The sequence below is a fragment of the Equus przewalskii genome, chromosome 6 (assembly GCF_037783145.1).
Source record: "Equus przewalskii isolate Varuska chromosome 6, EquPr2, whole genome shotgun sequence".
In the NCBI taxonomy this organism is placed as follows: domain Eukaryota; kingdom Metazoa; phylum Chordata; class Mammalia; order Perissodactyla; family Equidae; genus Equus; species Equus przewalskii.
Window position 1 is genome coordinate 33048835 of NC_091836.1, and position 14248 is coordinate 33063082.

The 14248-nt window shown below is 37.2% G+C and overlaps 1 protein-coding gene and 1 pseudogene across 2 annotated transcripts; both read right to left on the minus strand.

Moving 5' to 3' along the window:
- Positions 1–1844: 1844 nt before the first annotated feature.
- On the minus strand, positions 1845–2798 carry LOC103551603 (olfactory receptor 8C8-like; annotated as a pseudogene).
- A 6427-nt stretch (positions 2799–9225) lies between these two features.
- Positions 9226–12637, minus strand: LOC103551585 (olfactory receptor 8B3). Of its 2 annotated transcripts, XM_070626668.1 has the most exons (2): positions 11724–12637; positions 9226–9244 (listed from the first exon to the last, which is right to left on the minus strand). In XM_070626668.1, the coding sequence occupies exons 1-2, from the start codon at positions 12635–12637 to the stop codon at positions 9226–9228; spliced, it is 933 nt and encodes a 310-aa protein (XP_070482769.1). The 2 variants fall into 2 exon arrangements, with proteins under 2 accessions (XP_070482769.1, XP_008519330.1); XM_008521108.2 differs by lacking the exon at positions 9226–9244 and having other exon boundaries at positions 11693–12637.
- Positions 12638–14248: the final 1611 nt, after the last annotated feature.

Sequence of the window (14248 nt, forward strand, 5' to 3'; positions counted from 1 at the left end):
AAACTATTAGATATGCCAAAATTAAATAAATAATAATAACCGACAATATTTGGTGCTGGTGAGGATGTGGAGCAGCTGGCCTTCTCAAACATTACTAGTGAGAATGCAAAATGGCATGGCCTCTTTGGAAAATAGTTTGACAGTTTCCTTTAAAGTTGTCCCCTCCAAACATTTACCTACATAAATGAAAACATATGTTCACACAAAAATTGTATGTCTATATTTATAGTGGTTTGATTATCCTTCAACTACTGAATGAATAAATAAACTATAGTACAGTCATGCCTCACATAATGACAAGGCTGCTTTCTAAGAAATGCGCCCTTAGGTGATTTTGTCATTATGAAAAGATCATAAAATGTGCTTACACAAACCTAGATGATGTAGCTTACTACACACCTAGGCTATACGGTATTAATCTTATGGGACCACCATCATATATGCAGTCCATAATTGACCAAAATATCATTATGTGGCGCATGACTGTACATCCACACAGTCATCCTTCTCAACAATAAAGAGGAGCAAATTACTGATACATGTATCAATATGGATTAATCTCAAATTCACTATGTTGAGAGAAAGAAGCCAAACTACAAATACCACATACAGTATGATACCATTTATATGACATTCTAGAAAAGGTAAAACTATAGCCACAGAAAGTAAATCAGTGGCTTTCAATGGTTGGGGGGGGTAGTTTTTGTATTTTTGTAAAGATTGGCACCTGAGCCAAAATCTGTTGCCAATCTTCTTTTTCCTTTTTTCCTTCTTCTCCCCAAAGTCCCCTGGTACATAGTTGTATATTCTAGTTTTAGGTCACTCTAGTTCTGCTACGTGGCACACCACCTCAGCATAGCCTGATGAGCAGTATTATTTCCGTGTCCATGATCTGAACTGGTGAAACCCTGGGCTGCCCAAGCAGAGGGCATGAACTTTAACCACTCAGCCATGGGGCCAGCCCCTATTTTTTTTGTTTTTCGAAACCAGGAATCAGATCTTCCTTTGCAAAGGGGAACCCCTGTTACACAATTAGGAAAACAAAGAATCTTGACATTACATGTGGCACTCTTTTCCGTAAGCAAGAATATCATTGTGTAATTTTTAATCACAATCGTAATCCACAGAAACATAGACAAATTGGTGACAACTTCAATTCTATTTATGACAAAATATCAGTTGACCAATGCATTAAATGGAGGCATTCATTATTGGTGGGGATTGAGAAAGGTGGGCAGATTATTGTGACTCATTCACTCTCAAGCATGCTCAAAAAGAAAAGAAAAAACATTGGTTCAATAAGCTGTTATGAGACTGAAATACAAAAACAAGAACCATTACTAAAAAAACTGAAAAATTCCGGAAATTCATACAGATTTAACATGTGCACAATTTTTATCATTCTTTCTCTGTTTTAATGCAATAATAAATAATAAAACCTTTGAAACAGTCAAGGGCTCTATGTAAGCATTTCAGGTAAAGCAAGAAAGAAACAAACTTGTCAGACAACTTACTACTCCGTAGTCTACCTTGGATGGAAAAGACATACAAGAAAAAATAGTAGGTACTATTATTCTTAAATAGAAAGTGTTATCAGACCATTTTCTCTGACTAGGATGGGTCATCTTATGACTGAAGATGACCCTCAATCCCAAGAATAGGCCTAAAGGGTTACACTAAGTGTAAAGAGAAGAAAAGATATTAGAGTGGGAATCCTGCCCAAAAAACTCTAGAAAGACAAATGAAGACAATAAAAAAAGAACAGGAGCAAGAGGTTGAGGCAGAGCAAAAACAAGAAAAAAACAAAGAAAAGGACGCACAGATGGTTCTGCTCAGTTTGTAATTCAATTTAGGGTTTTATTCAGAGTAAGTTTGACATCTGTGTTCCTGAGGCTATAAATGAGAGGGTTCAGCACGGGTACCACACTGGTGCAAAACACAGAAAAAATTTCCCCTGGCCCACAGATCTAGCAGATGATAGCTTGACATGAGTGAACAGCCCAAATCCATAGAATAGACGAACAATTATTACGTGGGAGCCACGGGTGCTGAAAGAGCCAACCAACATCACCAGAGGAGCTGATGACCATCTAATGGATGAACCTTTAGGTCATGAGATGTGAAGAATATTGAAAAGAATAAAAGCATAAGAAATAAAGATAATGAGGCCAGATACTATGGCAACTGTGCCCAAAATAACACAAACCACAAACTCATTGGCAGAGGTGCTGCTGCAGGAGAACTGGAGGGGGTGGAAGGTGTCACACATGTAACGGTTGATGATGTTGGAATCACAAAAGATCACCCTGTTCATACATCCTGTGTAGACCATGGTACCAGTAAACCCCGTTACATATTAAACAGGCATCATCAAAGAATGGATCTGAGGGGACATGGTGACCATATATAGCAGGGATTTACAGATGGCCACAGAGCAATCATAGGCGATGGCTGTCAACACATAGCACTCAGAGTTGACAAAAAAGCAGAAGAAAAATAGCTGAGTCACTCATCCTGTAAAGGAGGTGATGTTCCTCTCTGGAAGAAAACTTGTTAGCATTTTGTGGGTAAAAAAACTGAATAACAGAAATCAATAAAGGACTGATTGAAAATGAAAATGTACACAGTGAAGTGAAGGTGAGAATTCAGATCAATTAGATTAATTAAGGTCAAATTGTCCACCACAATGACCATGTAGTTCACCAAAACCAGAAAAAACAGGGGCAGTTAGAGTTCAGCAGGTCTTTTAATCCCATAAGGACAAACTCTGTCACAGAGGAGTCATTTTCAACAGCCATTCACTTTCCAGGTGTGTTCTGCAGGAAGTGGGGTATAAGGTGACATTAGCGATGGACCCACTCTCTTTGTCTCCAGAGGGAGAGTCCGATCTTCTGATTTACAAGACCAAAGTTGTCTGAACACACACAGTAAAGCATCTAAAGTGTAAGACTTCCTGTGATTTTCCTAATGATTCCTCATTTCTTCCTTTACTCCCACTCATGTTGTTTGTCTCTGTCTAGAAAGAATGCTGGCAGACCCGCAACGTCTTTGCACATCACTTCCTCCCTTCTCCCCAGTCTCCATTAAGGATCAAGGCTGAAAAGAGCAATAAATAGATGATGTTGCCCAGAGACCTGGATTTATGCAGTTGGGGTATGAAAGGAAATTATCAAGACCAAAAAAAAGGTGATTCAACCCTCACCTTCCTTTTCCTGGAGGCCTCACTACTGCTGGACCTAAAGCCGCTTCAACCCTGTGGTCCTGAGGGGGTCAAAGACAAGGTAGGAGGCAATATACATCGGCAGTGTCCTCAGTCTTCGATGTGCTAACAGAGATATTCTGAGGAGGATGCCATGATATCTATTTGAGAATTTGCCCAGAAAGCCCTCTTCACTTGCAAGGAGCAAAATAATCGTAAATGAAATCCAAAACAATCAGTTGACTCCAGTGAGAATCTATTCCATGCCATGCAGTTCTGGGAAAATCGATTAGAAGCCCAGAAAAATTTTCTCTCCCTCATGATTTCTTTACAAGTTAAATGAGCCCACTGAGGGTAGCAATTAATGAGCCTGTGTTTACATCCTGTGTCATAGACCTAACATTGGATCCTTTGAGACACGTTGTTCTACTTAGTTTATAATCTCACAGCAGGAATTCCTAATCTCCAATAGAGAAGATTTAGTGTTCCTTTTTGTCACTTTATTCATTATGTCTTGGACTCTCTACATGGTTTAAAAAAGGAAGGTCTGGGGCATGGTCACTTGCCATGTCTATTTTCCTAGAGTCTCTGAGGTTGCACTAATAAAATACTAAATCATAGCTTTATGGATGTGATATCACATCCATAAAGAGATGTAGCAAAGTGGTTAAGAGACTAGGGGTGGGCCCCCCACTTCAGACTGAGTTTAAATCTGGTCTTATACTCCTTAACTGCGAGGCTGTAGACAATGATATAACTTCTCTGACCTTTGTATATGTATGTTTTTATCTAGTTATACCGATGTATATCTATCAAATGATCTAGTAAAAGAGCTATCTCATAGGGTTGTTGCTTGGATTAAATGAGTTAAGGCACAAAGTATTAGAAACATGCCTGACACATAAAAAGAACCTGAGAAGGATTGGCACACCTCCTCCTGCTCATAATCCATATTCATTATATCAGGTTTTCCCAACCTTGGCACTATTGACAGATTGGACTAGATAATTCTTTGTTGTGGGGCTGTCCTGTGCGTTATAGGATGCAGAGCATCCCTGGCCTTTACTCGTTAGATGCCAGTAGTTGATCCCACTCACTAGTTGTGACAATCAAACTGTTCTCCAGACATTGTCATATGTCCTTTGAATGGCAAATCACCCATGTTTGAGAATTACTGATATTTATGTATAGCCTGGGTTTCTGCCATAACTTCCTCGCAGATAATTGTATTTTCTGTCTAGTTATGTGCCTCAAGCTCAAAGTGCTCCAAACTGAATTCAGCATTTTTCTTATGATTCCCAGTGCTGCTCCTCCAAGTCATCATTTTCAAAGTTATTTTCCCCACTCTCCAGTGCACTAATCCATAAAGTAAACTTAAGCACCTTCTTCCACTCACCATCTTCATCCACTCTCCAAGACCCAGAGAAACCATCTCCTTGAAAGATTTGGCCTTTCCTCTCATTTATACAGCATCTGGAGTCTCTCTTCATTTCAAATTTGGATTACTCTAACAGGTTTTTAACTTGAACTCCTACGTAAGATGAGAGTTTGAATCTTTTTCACACCCCCCACCATCAGTGCGCCGCACACACACACACACACACACACACCCCTTTCTCCTCCTACTCCCCATTCCTAATTCCTAACAATATGGTTATAATCATAAATTAGGTTAGATCTATATTCCTGTGTTACATTATTAACACAATCTTAAGCACTGTTCACAACGAATCCATCATATATTACGACTATTTTTTTCTCTCTGTAATTGTTTTTATTTGTTTGTTTTTCTTATTATTTCATAGATTTGTCCTGATTCCTCCCCAACTTCTTCTCTGGTTCTTGTAAACCTCTTCTCAGTATACTCAGTCACTGATATTTAATTTAATCTTCTTAAAGAAGTCTTTCCAGGATTTTTTGAACTGCTTCTATCTTGACTGATTGTCTTCTGGCTGTGATGCAAATCTGAAATCTTGAGATCTTCCTTTATTGCTGTGGCGTGGATTCTCATCTCTATCATGTGCTGGGTCCTCTTCTTTCCTTGATCATGTGCCTCCTTACTTTTTGGTTTTCTTATTAATTTTAGCACAAGACATGCTACCTTGTTTCCCAAAAGTGATGCATGGAACGCAAATTTTACTCACCTTGCATGTCTGAAATGGCGTTTATTGTACCTCTTTATTTATTGGCCATTTGCTTGGAAATAAACAGCTAACTTAGAAGCGGCTTTGCCTCAAATTTTAATGGCATTGATCCAATCTTAAGAAACTCAATACCTCTCTGATTCTTTATATATTTTTATTAAAATTGGTTAATTTCTCTTCATTTTGGAAGCCTTTAAGATCTTATATCTGTTTTCATTGTCTTGTACATTAACAATATTGTATCTTGATATGTCTTATTATGCAACAAGGAGAGCATTAATTCAGTCCACTCAGGAAACCCAAGTACTTCAGCTCTAGAAAAAATATTATTTATATAAATTATCATTTCATCCTCACTGCAGTTTTTGTTCTCTTTCTGTAACATTTGTCATTCAGAGACTGAAATCCTGAATTCCTTATTTTTGTGCTTTATTTTATTGTCTATTTTCCATTCTTTTACTCTACTTTTGGGGGATAATTTCAACTTTTTCTTCCAGGAATTTTATTTATTTATTTTTGCTTTAATTTCTAGTGTTCAAGGGTATATTTTGTTCCCTTATAATGTTTTCTGAAGTTGCATTCCCTAGAATTGTCCCTTTCCTTTTTGTTTATGTTCTATGTTTTGTCTTAGAGGTTCACTTTGAATGTCTCAGCATACTTGCTCGTGTTTTAACACTTAGGAGTGAGAGTCTAAAAAGCTGACTAGCATCTTCATGTGAGGGGTTAGTGCTTGCCAACTGTGGGCTTCATGGTATAACATCTCATTTCCGTGGGACAACTCTTAGTGGTAATACCAATAGGTCTTTTGTCATGTGCTAACTTGATTATCCTGAAAACAGTCTTTCAATATTCCTGAAAGATATCATCTTGGCATTTAATATTCTCTGAGCTGAGAGGAGGAAGAAGGCTAATGACGTCAACATTCATTGGGTGAAATTTTGACTTTCTTGCCCTGTTTTTAGTTAAACTCTGAAGAAAACATGAGAGTTTTCATGTTAAACGCTCCCTCAAATGTGCATGTAGTCTCCTAATTTAGAGACTTTGTTTTACTTTCCTTAATGAATAAATCTCAAATCTTCTATGGAGTGATACTGGAGGCAGTCATCTGGCAGCATGGAGATGTAGAGAAGGTCTGAAGATCTAATTACTTCTGAAATAGACTTTTAAGCATTCCATTTGTTCTGTCTTCACCTTCATGGCTTCTTTCAAGGATACCTGCTGCCACAAAATTCTGCGTATATGAGAGACAATATGGTGCAAATCAGTTGTTTTCTTATCTTCCACAGTTCTATGTTAATGTCAGATATTATGAGTATGCCAAATCAAATACTACTCATTTATTGATTTTGCAGCTTCCAAAATTTTGTGGCTACTTGTGACTCTGTTTTTTGATCATTTTTTGTTATTTTGTCCTGGTGAGTTAATGCTATTTTTTAATTTCTGTCATGTTAGTGAGTTTCAGTAAAAATAGAGATAATTTGCCTATGTTAAGTCTGCCATTCTTAAAAGTCCTCTGGTTTATTTCTAAGATGTCATCAAGGAGCACCCTAGGTCAGCAGGAAGCTGAGCCTGGCAGTAAAAGCTCCAGGTCTTCAGTAGTCCTATTCTGCTCAGAGTAGATAGTGCATGGTCCATCAATAGACTCTCTCTTTATTTTAGAGCTTTTACTGATTCATTTTATCTAATAAATATTTGTTGAGGATTGAGACTGAAAAACACAGTGAATACAAACAGAATGAGGTACAGGCAGTGCCCCAAGATTTCTCTGTATAATTAGAGAACCAAAGAAACTTAGATTTGTACCATTATTAGTTATTGTTAACCAATAATAATGCCAAATTCTTTATATACCTTCCCTCAGGTTTCCCTTACAACCCCTCCCTAAATCAGAGATCTTTTCTCATACATAAAAATCTCGAAAGCTAAGAGATATTAACTGTTTGTCAGAAGGTCGAAACAGCTACTACCAGGGCAAGATTCATACTTAGGTATCTATGAATACAAAACTGATTTATTTAGTCACTACACTATGCAAAATTGTGTAGGATGTTATATCACACAGTTTTGTACAGGGTACATTCAGGATTCTTTCAATTTAATTGACTCTTTCAGTTTAAGTGATAGGAATCTAAATTTAACTCACCTAGATAAATCAGCCTCACAAAAAAAGTGTGTGAAACTGGTAAGTTGAGGATGTACACAGCTTCTTATTTGGCTGAACAGGGCCAATCACTCGTGAAAGTGTGTCTCCCTTCCCACTTTTTGGACTGCTTGGTTCTACTCAGCGTTAATCTCAGATGGCTTCCTCCCTTGCAGTGAAAATAGGTCTACCAGAATCTCTAAATTTAATTGTACCAGTTCAGTAACTTCAAGAAGAAAAAACAAGTTGTTAAAAATAATTTTGGTAAAAAATGTTATAGTCAAATGACTATTTCTGACTAATAACTGTCATCAGTATTTGGCATGTGCTAAGAAGATTGTGTCTTGTGAGTTGGGCAGGTTAGCCCATCAAAATCACTTAAAATGTATTTTCTGTATCAAACAAGGTCTAATCAGAATAGAAATGTTTCTATAGATATTGTAAGAAGGAAAAGGCAAAATTTTATCACTTAAAATTACAAAGACTAATAAGTTGCAGAATATGGCTACTATTCCTAGGACTGGTGAAACAAATAACAAAAAGAAGATTCAGACTTAGATTCTAGAATCTCAGAGGAGAAGCTCTCTAGAATTGGTGCTTGGATTAATGGAGGACTTGGAGGTGTCCTACAGCCAGTACTTGGGCCTCTGAACTAGAGGTCCCACCCAGAAGGTGCAGGGTCCAACATAGAAGGAGACTAAGAAGAAGGCCTGACAAGTGCTTGAGCCACTCAAAGGGCCCAGATCAAGTAATGAAATGAGAGAGGATGGTACAGCTACTAAGAGAGTGTTGTCTACCTATTGACTATACATCTACGAGATGCAGCAAGTTAGGCACATTTCCATGCACTTATTGGCCATTTGCACACTTTCCTTTAGAATGTGTCTTTCAAATCATTTGTCCGTTTAAGAAATGGTCTTTTTATTATTGAGATATCTTTTATGTCGGTGTCGCAATCCAATGTACACATCAGGATAGATGCGGAGAGGGCTGATGGCCACTCTGAGTTTATTATAACCAGCGTTTCAATATATACATAGCTTACATCTGTTAAACATACACAGGTGTTCTGGACAATGTAATCAACAAATGCCAAGAATTCTTAGTGATTTCTCAAGGAGCCCTCCCTTGGCCTCTGTTTTGATATTATCATGCTATTGCTGTGCTCGTATATTTTATCTTGGAGCATGCAAGGCCTCCTAGTCAATGGCCCCTCCTGCTCCCAATATCACGTCTCCATCTGTGCCCCTGGGCGACCGATGCCTGTCTTAGGTTGCCTGCCCGTGGAAGTCTTACCTGTAATTGGCTAATCGGCCTTCTCTCTTCTGGGTCACAGTTTGTTGGCAAGCCTTTTCCAGTGATTATTAACCCTTCCTGCATCAGGGGCGGCTACATTTTAATTTTCAAGTTATTATATATTATCCAACCTTTATCAGATATGTGCATTGCAAATATTCTTTCAGTCTGTGGTTTGTCTATGAATTTTTTTTCAATAAGTAGACGTTCTAACTTTAATGACACTTATTTTGTCCTTTTCCATCTTTACAGTTTAGAGCTTTCTAGAATAATTCTAAGAAAGCTATGCCTACACTGACATACTTTCCCATGTTTTCTTTTATAAGACATGCTTAAGCTTTGTGTGTATGGTTTTGATACACTTAAAATTAATTTTTGTGTATGGTTTGACATAGAGATCAAGTTTATTTTTCTCATGACTAGTTAGTATTTCCAGAATCAATTGCTTAAAAGATTTTTCTTTCCCTATGGAATTGCTTTGTTGATTGGTTAAAAAGTGATTGACTGTATAAGTGAGGATATATTTTTCAATCTTCCATTCTATCCCTTGATTTGTCTAATTTTATAAAAAAAACTAATCTGTCTTGATTATCAGAGTCTTACATTAAGTTTTAAAATCAGTTATGGAAGTCTTCTGTGTAATTTAGAGTTTGCCAAGAAACAGATGCCAAGAAATGATTAGACTTGTAAGTCACTTATTGTGGTAAATGTCTGTGAACCATAAAATAGGAGAGAGTGGGAGTCTGTGATAAAGGCCTTCAGACCAGGATGAAAGGCTGACACCCAAGAAAGGAGAGAGAGAAGGGAGGATTGAGTAGGAAAATCTCAGAACACAGTGCAGTTCTAAGAAGTGTCAGTAAGTATGATAAGGAGTGCTTAAGCAAAGATTGCCTCTCAGAGGAGACACACGTTATACAGAAACTAGGCAGTTCCTGTATTACCCACCACGGTAAGCCATGGTTAGGGAAATCTCAGAGTAAGTATAGGCTCTACCTGAACACTATGGTGGATCCAAAGGAGTATCAGCTGTAGACTTTCATCAATGATGCTCCTCATAAAGAGAGCTGAACAGTCCGTCCATGGCTGCCACAGTATGCCCCCCCAAAATAAATTGTACCCAAAAGTTATTTTTTATTTATTTATCTATTATTGTTATCTATTATTATATTTGATCAATTATTATTTATAATGATATAATTATTGTGGTTATTTAAACAAGATAACACAATTCAATAAGTATCTCTTGCCTTTGAAGTATATCTGACATCCTAAATATAAAAATGGGAAAAGCATTGGAGAAACAGAGAAATTAAAAGAAATAGCATCTACTTTAAATATGTTTATTATCTTATTTGTAAGACAAGGTGCTATGAAATCTTAACCATGAAAGGTGATGATATTGGGAGATGGGCCATTTAAGAGATATTGAAGTCATAAAGGACGGAACCCTCATGAATGGGATTACTGCCATATAAAAGAGACTCCAAAGAGATCACTGACCCATTCCTCCAAGTGAGGCTGTAATAAGAAATGCATGATACAGGTGAGAGTCCTCACTCATTTATGTTGGCATTCTGATCTTGGAGTTCCAGTCTCCAGAAGTGTGAGAAATAAATTTCTATTGTTTATAAGCTATGGAGTCTGTGGTATTTTGTTATAGCAACCCAAATGGACCAAATACAGGTTTAAATAAGTTCACAAAATGTTGCTAGGAATATAGTTTATTATCATTAATATATACCTTTTATCTTTTTTCTGAGGAAGATTCGCCCTGAGTTAATATCCACTGCCAATCCTCCTCTTTTTGCTGTAGGAAGACTAGCACTGAGCTAACATCTGTGCCAATCCTCCCCTACTTTTTTTTTTTTTTTTGTATTTGGGACACTTCCACAGCGTGGTTGGCGAGTGGAGTAGGTCCGCAGCTGGGATCCAAACCTGTAAACTGCTGAAATGGAGCTCAGGGAACTTAGCCACTAGGCCACAGGGCCAGGCCCAATATACACCTTTTTTAATGGTAAATCTCATTAGATAAGTAAAACAATGTGGAACATGTTTCTCCTAACTTAACATGAAGTATATTTTTACAAGAGATAAATAACAAAGTTCTACAGTTAGAACTACATGCTCCTTTTCAAATATTTGATGTCATTTTAGATATAATGAATGTGAAATTTATAATAAATCAATTTCCCCACCTTAATGAGATCCTAAGATACATATATAAAGTACACCTTTAATCATACTCCATTAATACTATCTTTTGCAATAAAAGGTGGAGTAATATGTACTCTCTTCAATATTAAGTGAACTGTGCTGATAAAGACTCTCAAAAGCAGATGACGTGAAGTACAGATTTTGCCATTCTCAAAGGGAACAAGAAAGGACAGAATATAAAAAGAAAGTTGGTGACAAAAATAGAACAAAAAGAAAAGATCAGAAGGATCTGATTATACTTTAAGCTAAATACAGAGTTTATAATGAAGACATTTCATTGAATCCTGTTGCCTAGTCTAGCAGTAATATTCATAAGAATGGGAATGCTTCTATAGTATTTAGCATTTCTGTGTTTTGGTCAGCAAGCTGTAATTTTAACATTCCGTGACTTACGAAACCTTATTTGTCCATATTAGGAATAACCCAAGAGAAAATATGGAGAAAAAAAGATCAGTACAATTGTTCATTTTATAAACATGTTCTTAGTTACTTAGTAAATTAGTATGAGGTGCAATAGATACTCAGAAAAATAAGGCAAGATCAGCTATAAGGAAAATAATTAGACATTCATTACACCACATATCACACAATCTGCAGGAGCAACATGGTTATACCCACATGCTCTTGAAAAAGTCCAATAAAAACACCAATAAAAATTAAATGAAAAATTGAATTTCTTTACATTATTGCAACTTTGAATTAGAATATTTTCCTCCTCTGGATTTTGAACAGGACTTTCCTCAGTGAAACTTTGATATCCTTGTTCCTCAAACTGTAGATCAAAGGATTGACCATAGGCACTACATTAGTATAAAATACAGAAGAAATTTTTCCCAGGTCCATGGATCCAGGAGAAGAATATTTAAGATACATGAAAGCTGCTGATCCAAAAAAAAGAGACAGAGCGATGATGTGGGAGCTACAGGTGCTGAAAGCTTTTGATCTCCCTTGAGAGGATTTGATATGAAAAATGCTAGTAATGATAAAGACATAAGAAATTAAAATGGTAATACTTGGTACTGTGATATTAATTCCCACGACAATGAGAACTACTACCTCATTGACATAGGTGCTGGTGCAAGATAGTTGGAGGAGGGGAAGGATATCACACAAGTAATGGTTGATGATATTAGCATTACAGAAGGTTAGTCTAAGCATGCACCCTGTGTGGGCAGTGGCTCCAGCAAATCCCATCACATATGCAGCCAAAGTTAGCACGAAACAGACCTGATGGGACATGGTGACCTTATACAGCAATGGATTACAGATGGCCACATAGCGATCATAAGCCATTGAGGTCAACATATAGCATTCAGAGATGACAAAAAAGAGAAAGAAGAAGAGCTGAGTCATGCACCCGACATAGGAGATGATATTCTTTTTTGATACAAAGTTCATCAGCATTTTGGGGGTGAAAACAGAAGAGTAACAGAGATCAATGAAGGATAGGTTGAAGAGGAAATAGTACATGGGGGTGTGGAGGTGAGAATTTAAACCAATAAGAGTGATCAAGCCAAGGTTGCCCACCATGGTGACAATGTATATCATTAGAAACAGGTAAAAGAGGGGTTTCTGGAGCTCTGGATTGTCTGTTAATCCGGCAAGAATAAATTCAGTCACTATGGAGTCATTTCCAGTCAGCATTCTCAACTTTGGAAATCTGTGAGAACAGAACAAAATCCCATTAATAGAGAACCCAGCTCTGTTCATACAATCTCTCATTTATGAGAAGGGGACTCAGACTGGCAGAAATTAAATAAGTCCTTCTCTGCTTCATAGGGTCTGAATGTACTTCTGCACATCCTTCAACATTTACAGTCATGCGTTGCTTAACAACACGGATATGTTTTGAGAAATGCGTTGTTAGGTGAGTTCATCCTTGTGTGAACGCTATTGTGTGAATTTACACAAACCTAGATGGTATAGCCGACCACATACCTGGACTTTATGGTGCTAATACTATGGGACCACCATCATATATACAGTCTGTCATTGACCGAAATGTTGTTATGCAGTGCATGACCTCAAGTCACTCTTTCTTTTGTTGCATGAACTGCATGTGTCAAACAACTGCTCTTATCTTTACTAGAAGATAGAGAGATGGAGTAGCTGAGGAACAAACCTAAATGTTGATGAGCTTCAGAAGTGAGAATGTATCCCAAATCACTCCTTATCATTTATCTGATCCTTCACTTCCTAGTTCCTTCTCTTGTTTCCAGTACCCAACTAGATAACTCAGTTCCACTGTGATGACCATCAAGAGAGAGAGGATTCCTCTGGGACAGAGACCACACAGACATTCTGCTTCCTAAAAAGAAGTTTTTCACAGTTTACAGGTTTTCCAAATACTTTACTACAAGAATTCATGAAGTCAGTAATTGATAACAGGTATTGAGGAAAGCCTTGGTAGCCTACGTTTTATAATTAATCATACACTCTTGTGTTTCTACACATTCCCCTCCTCCGTTCCATTCTAAGTAGACAGAGAATGAATAAAGGAAGGTGAAAGTTATTTCCCTGGTTTTGTAGGATGGCATAAAAGAGAAACATAGTTGAGTGCTGATTAGTTGTTAAGTTGTGAAAATGTTTCAAGTTGTATACTTATTATGACACGTAAACTTTTCTATATGTATTGTATATTTCAATAAAATTTTTTAAGGAAAATAACAGATTTCTTACTCCTCTGATGTTGCTATGTTCTCGATGTGTCATTTGGAACTGCTAAAGTTCTCCTGCAACTGGACTGAGGATGAAGCCAACACAAAGAGTTATGTTGAGAACAACACAGACAACACAGTCAGAGCTCCATATATTTGAGTTTCTTGTTATTCAATATAAATATTTTTCAGCAACAGAGAGAGAAATAAAAACTTGATTAACTCACTCTCCTTCCATTGAGAGAACACAGTGCTGACACTTTTTGTGTTTCACCTCCAGCGTCCCAGAAAAAGAACTGACTTTGGAGATATCATAGCTGAGCAGATGTCGTCCCATAAACTTCTCCTTTTACTGGCAAAAGACTCATAGTATTGATCTCATAGTCTGAACGTTCAAGTCATTCTGAAATGTTGATAAAACTTGCAGTTATAAATTTACCAAGATAGTGTGAAGGGAAACCACAGACTTGACATCTGAGTCACCACGTCACAGGCACATGATATTTCTTAAGGTTTTTAATTCTTTTGGCCGTTATTAGAAATCCAAGTGTAGGTCTTCCTTAGGACTTTCCCATCATGATAAGCTCTGCAGGGAAGG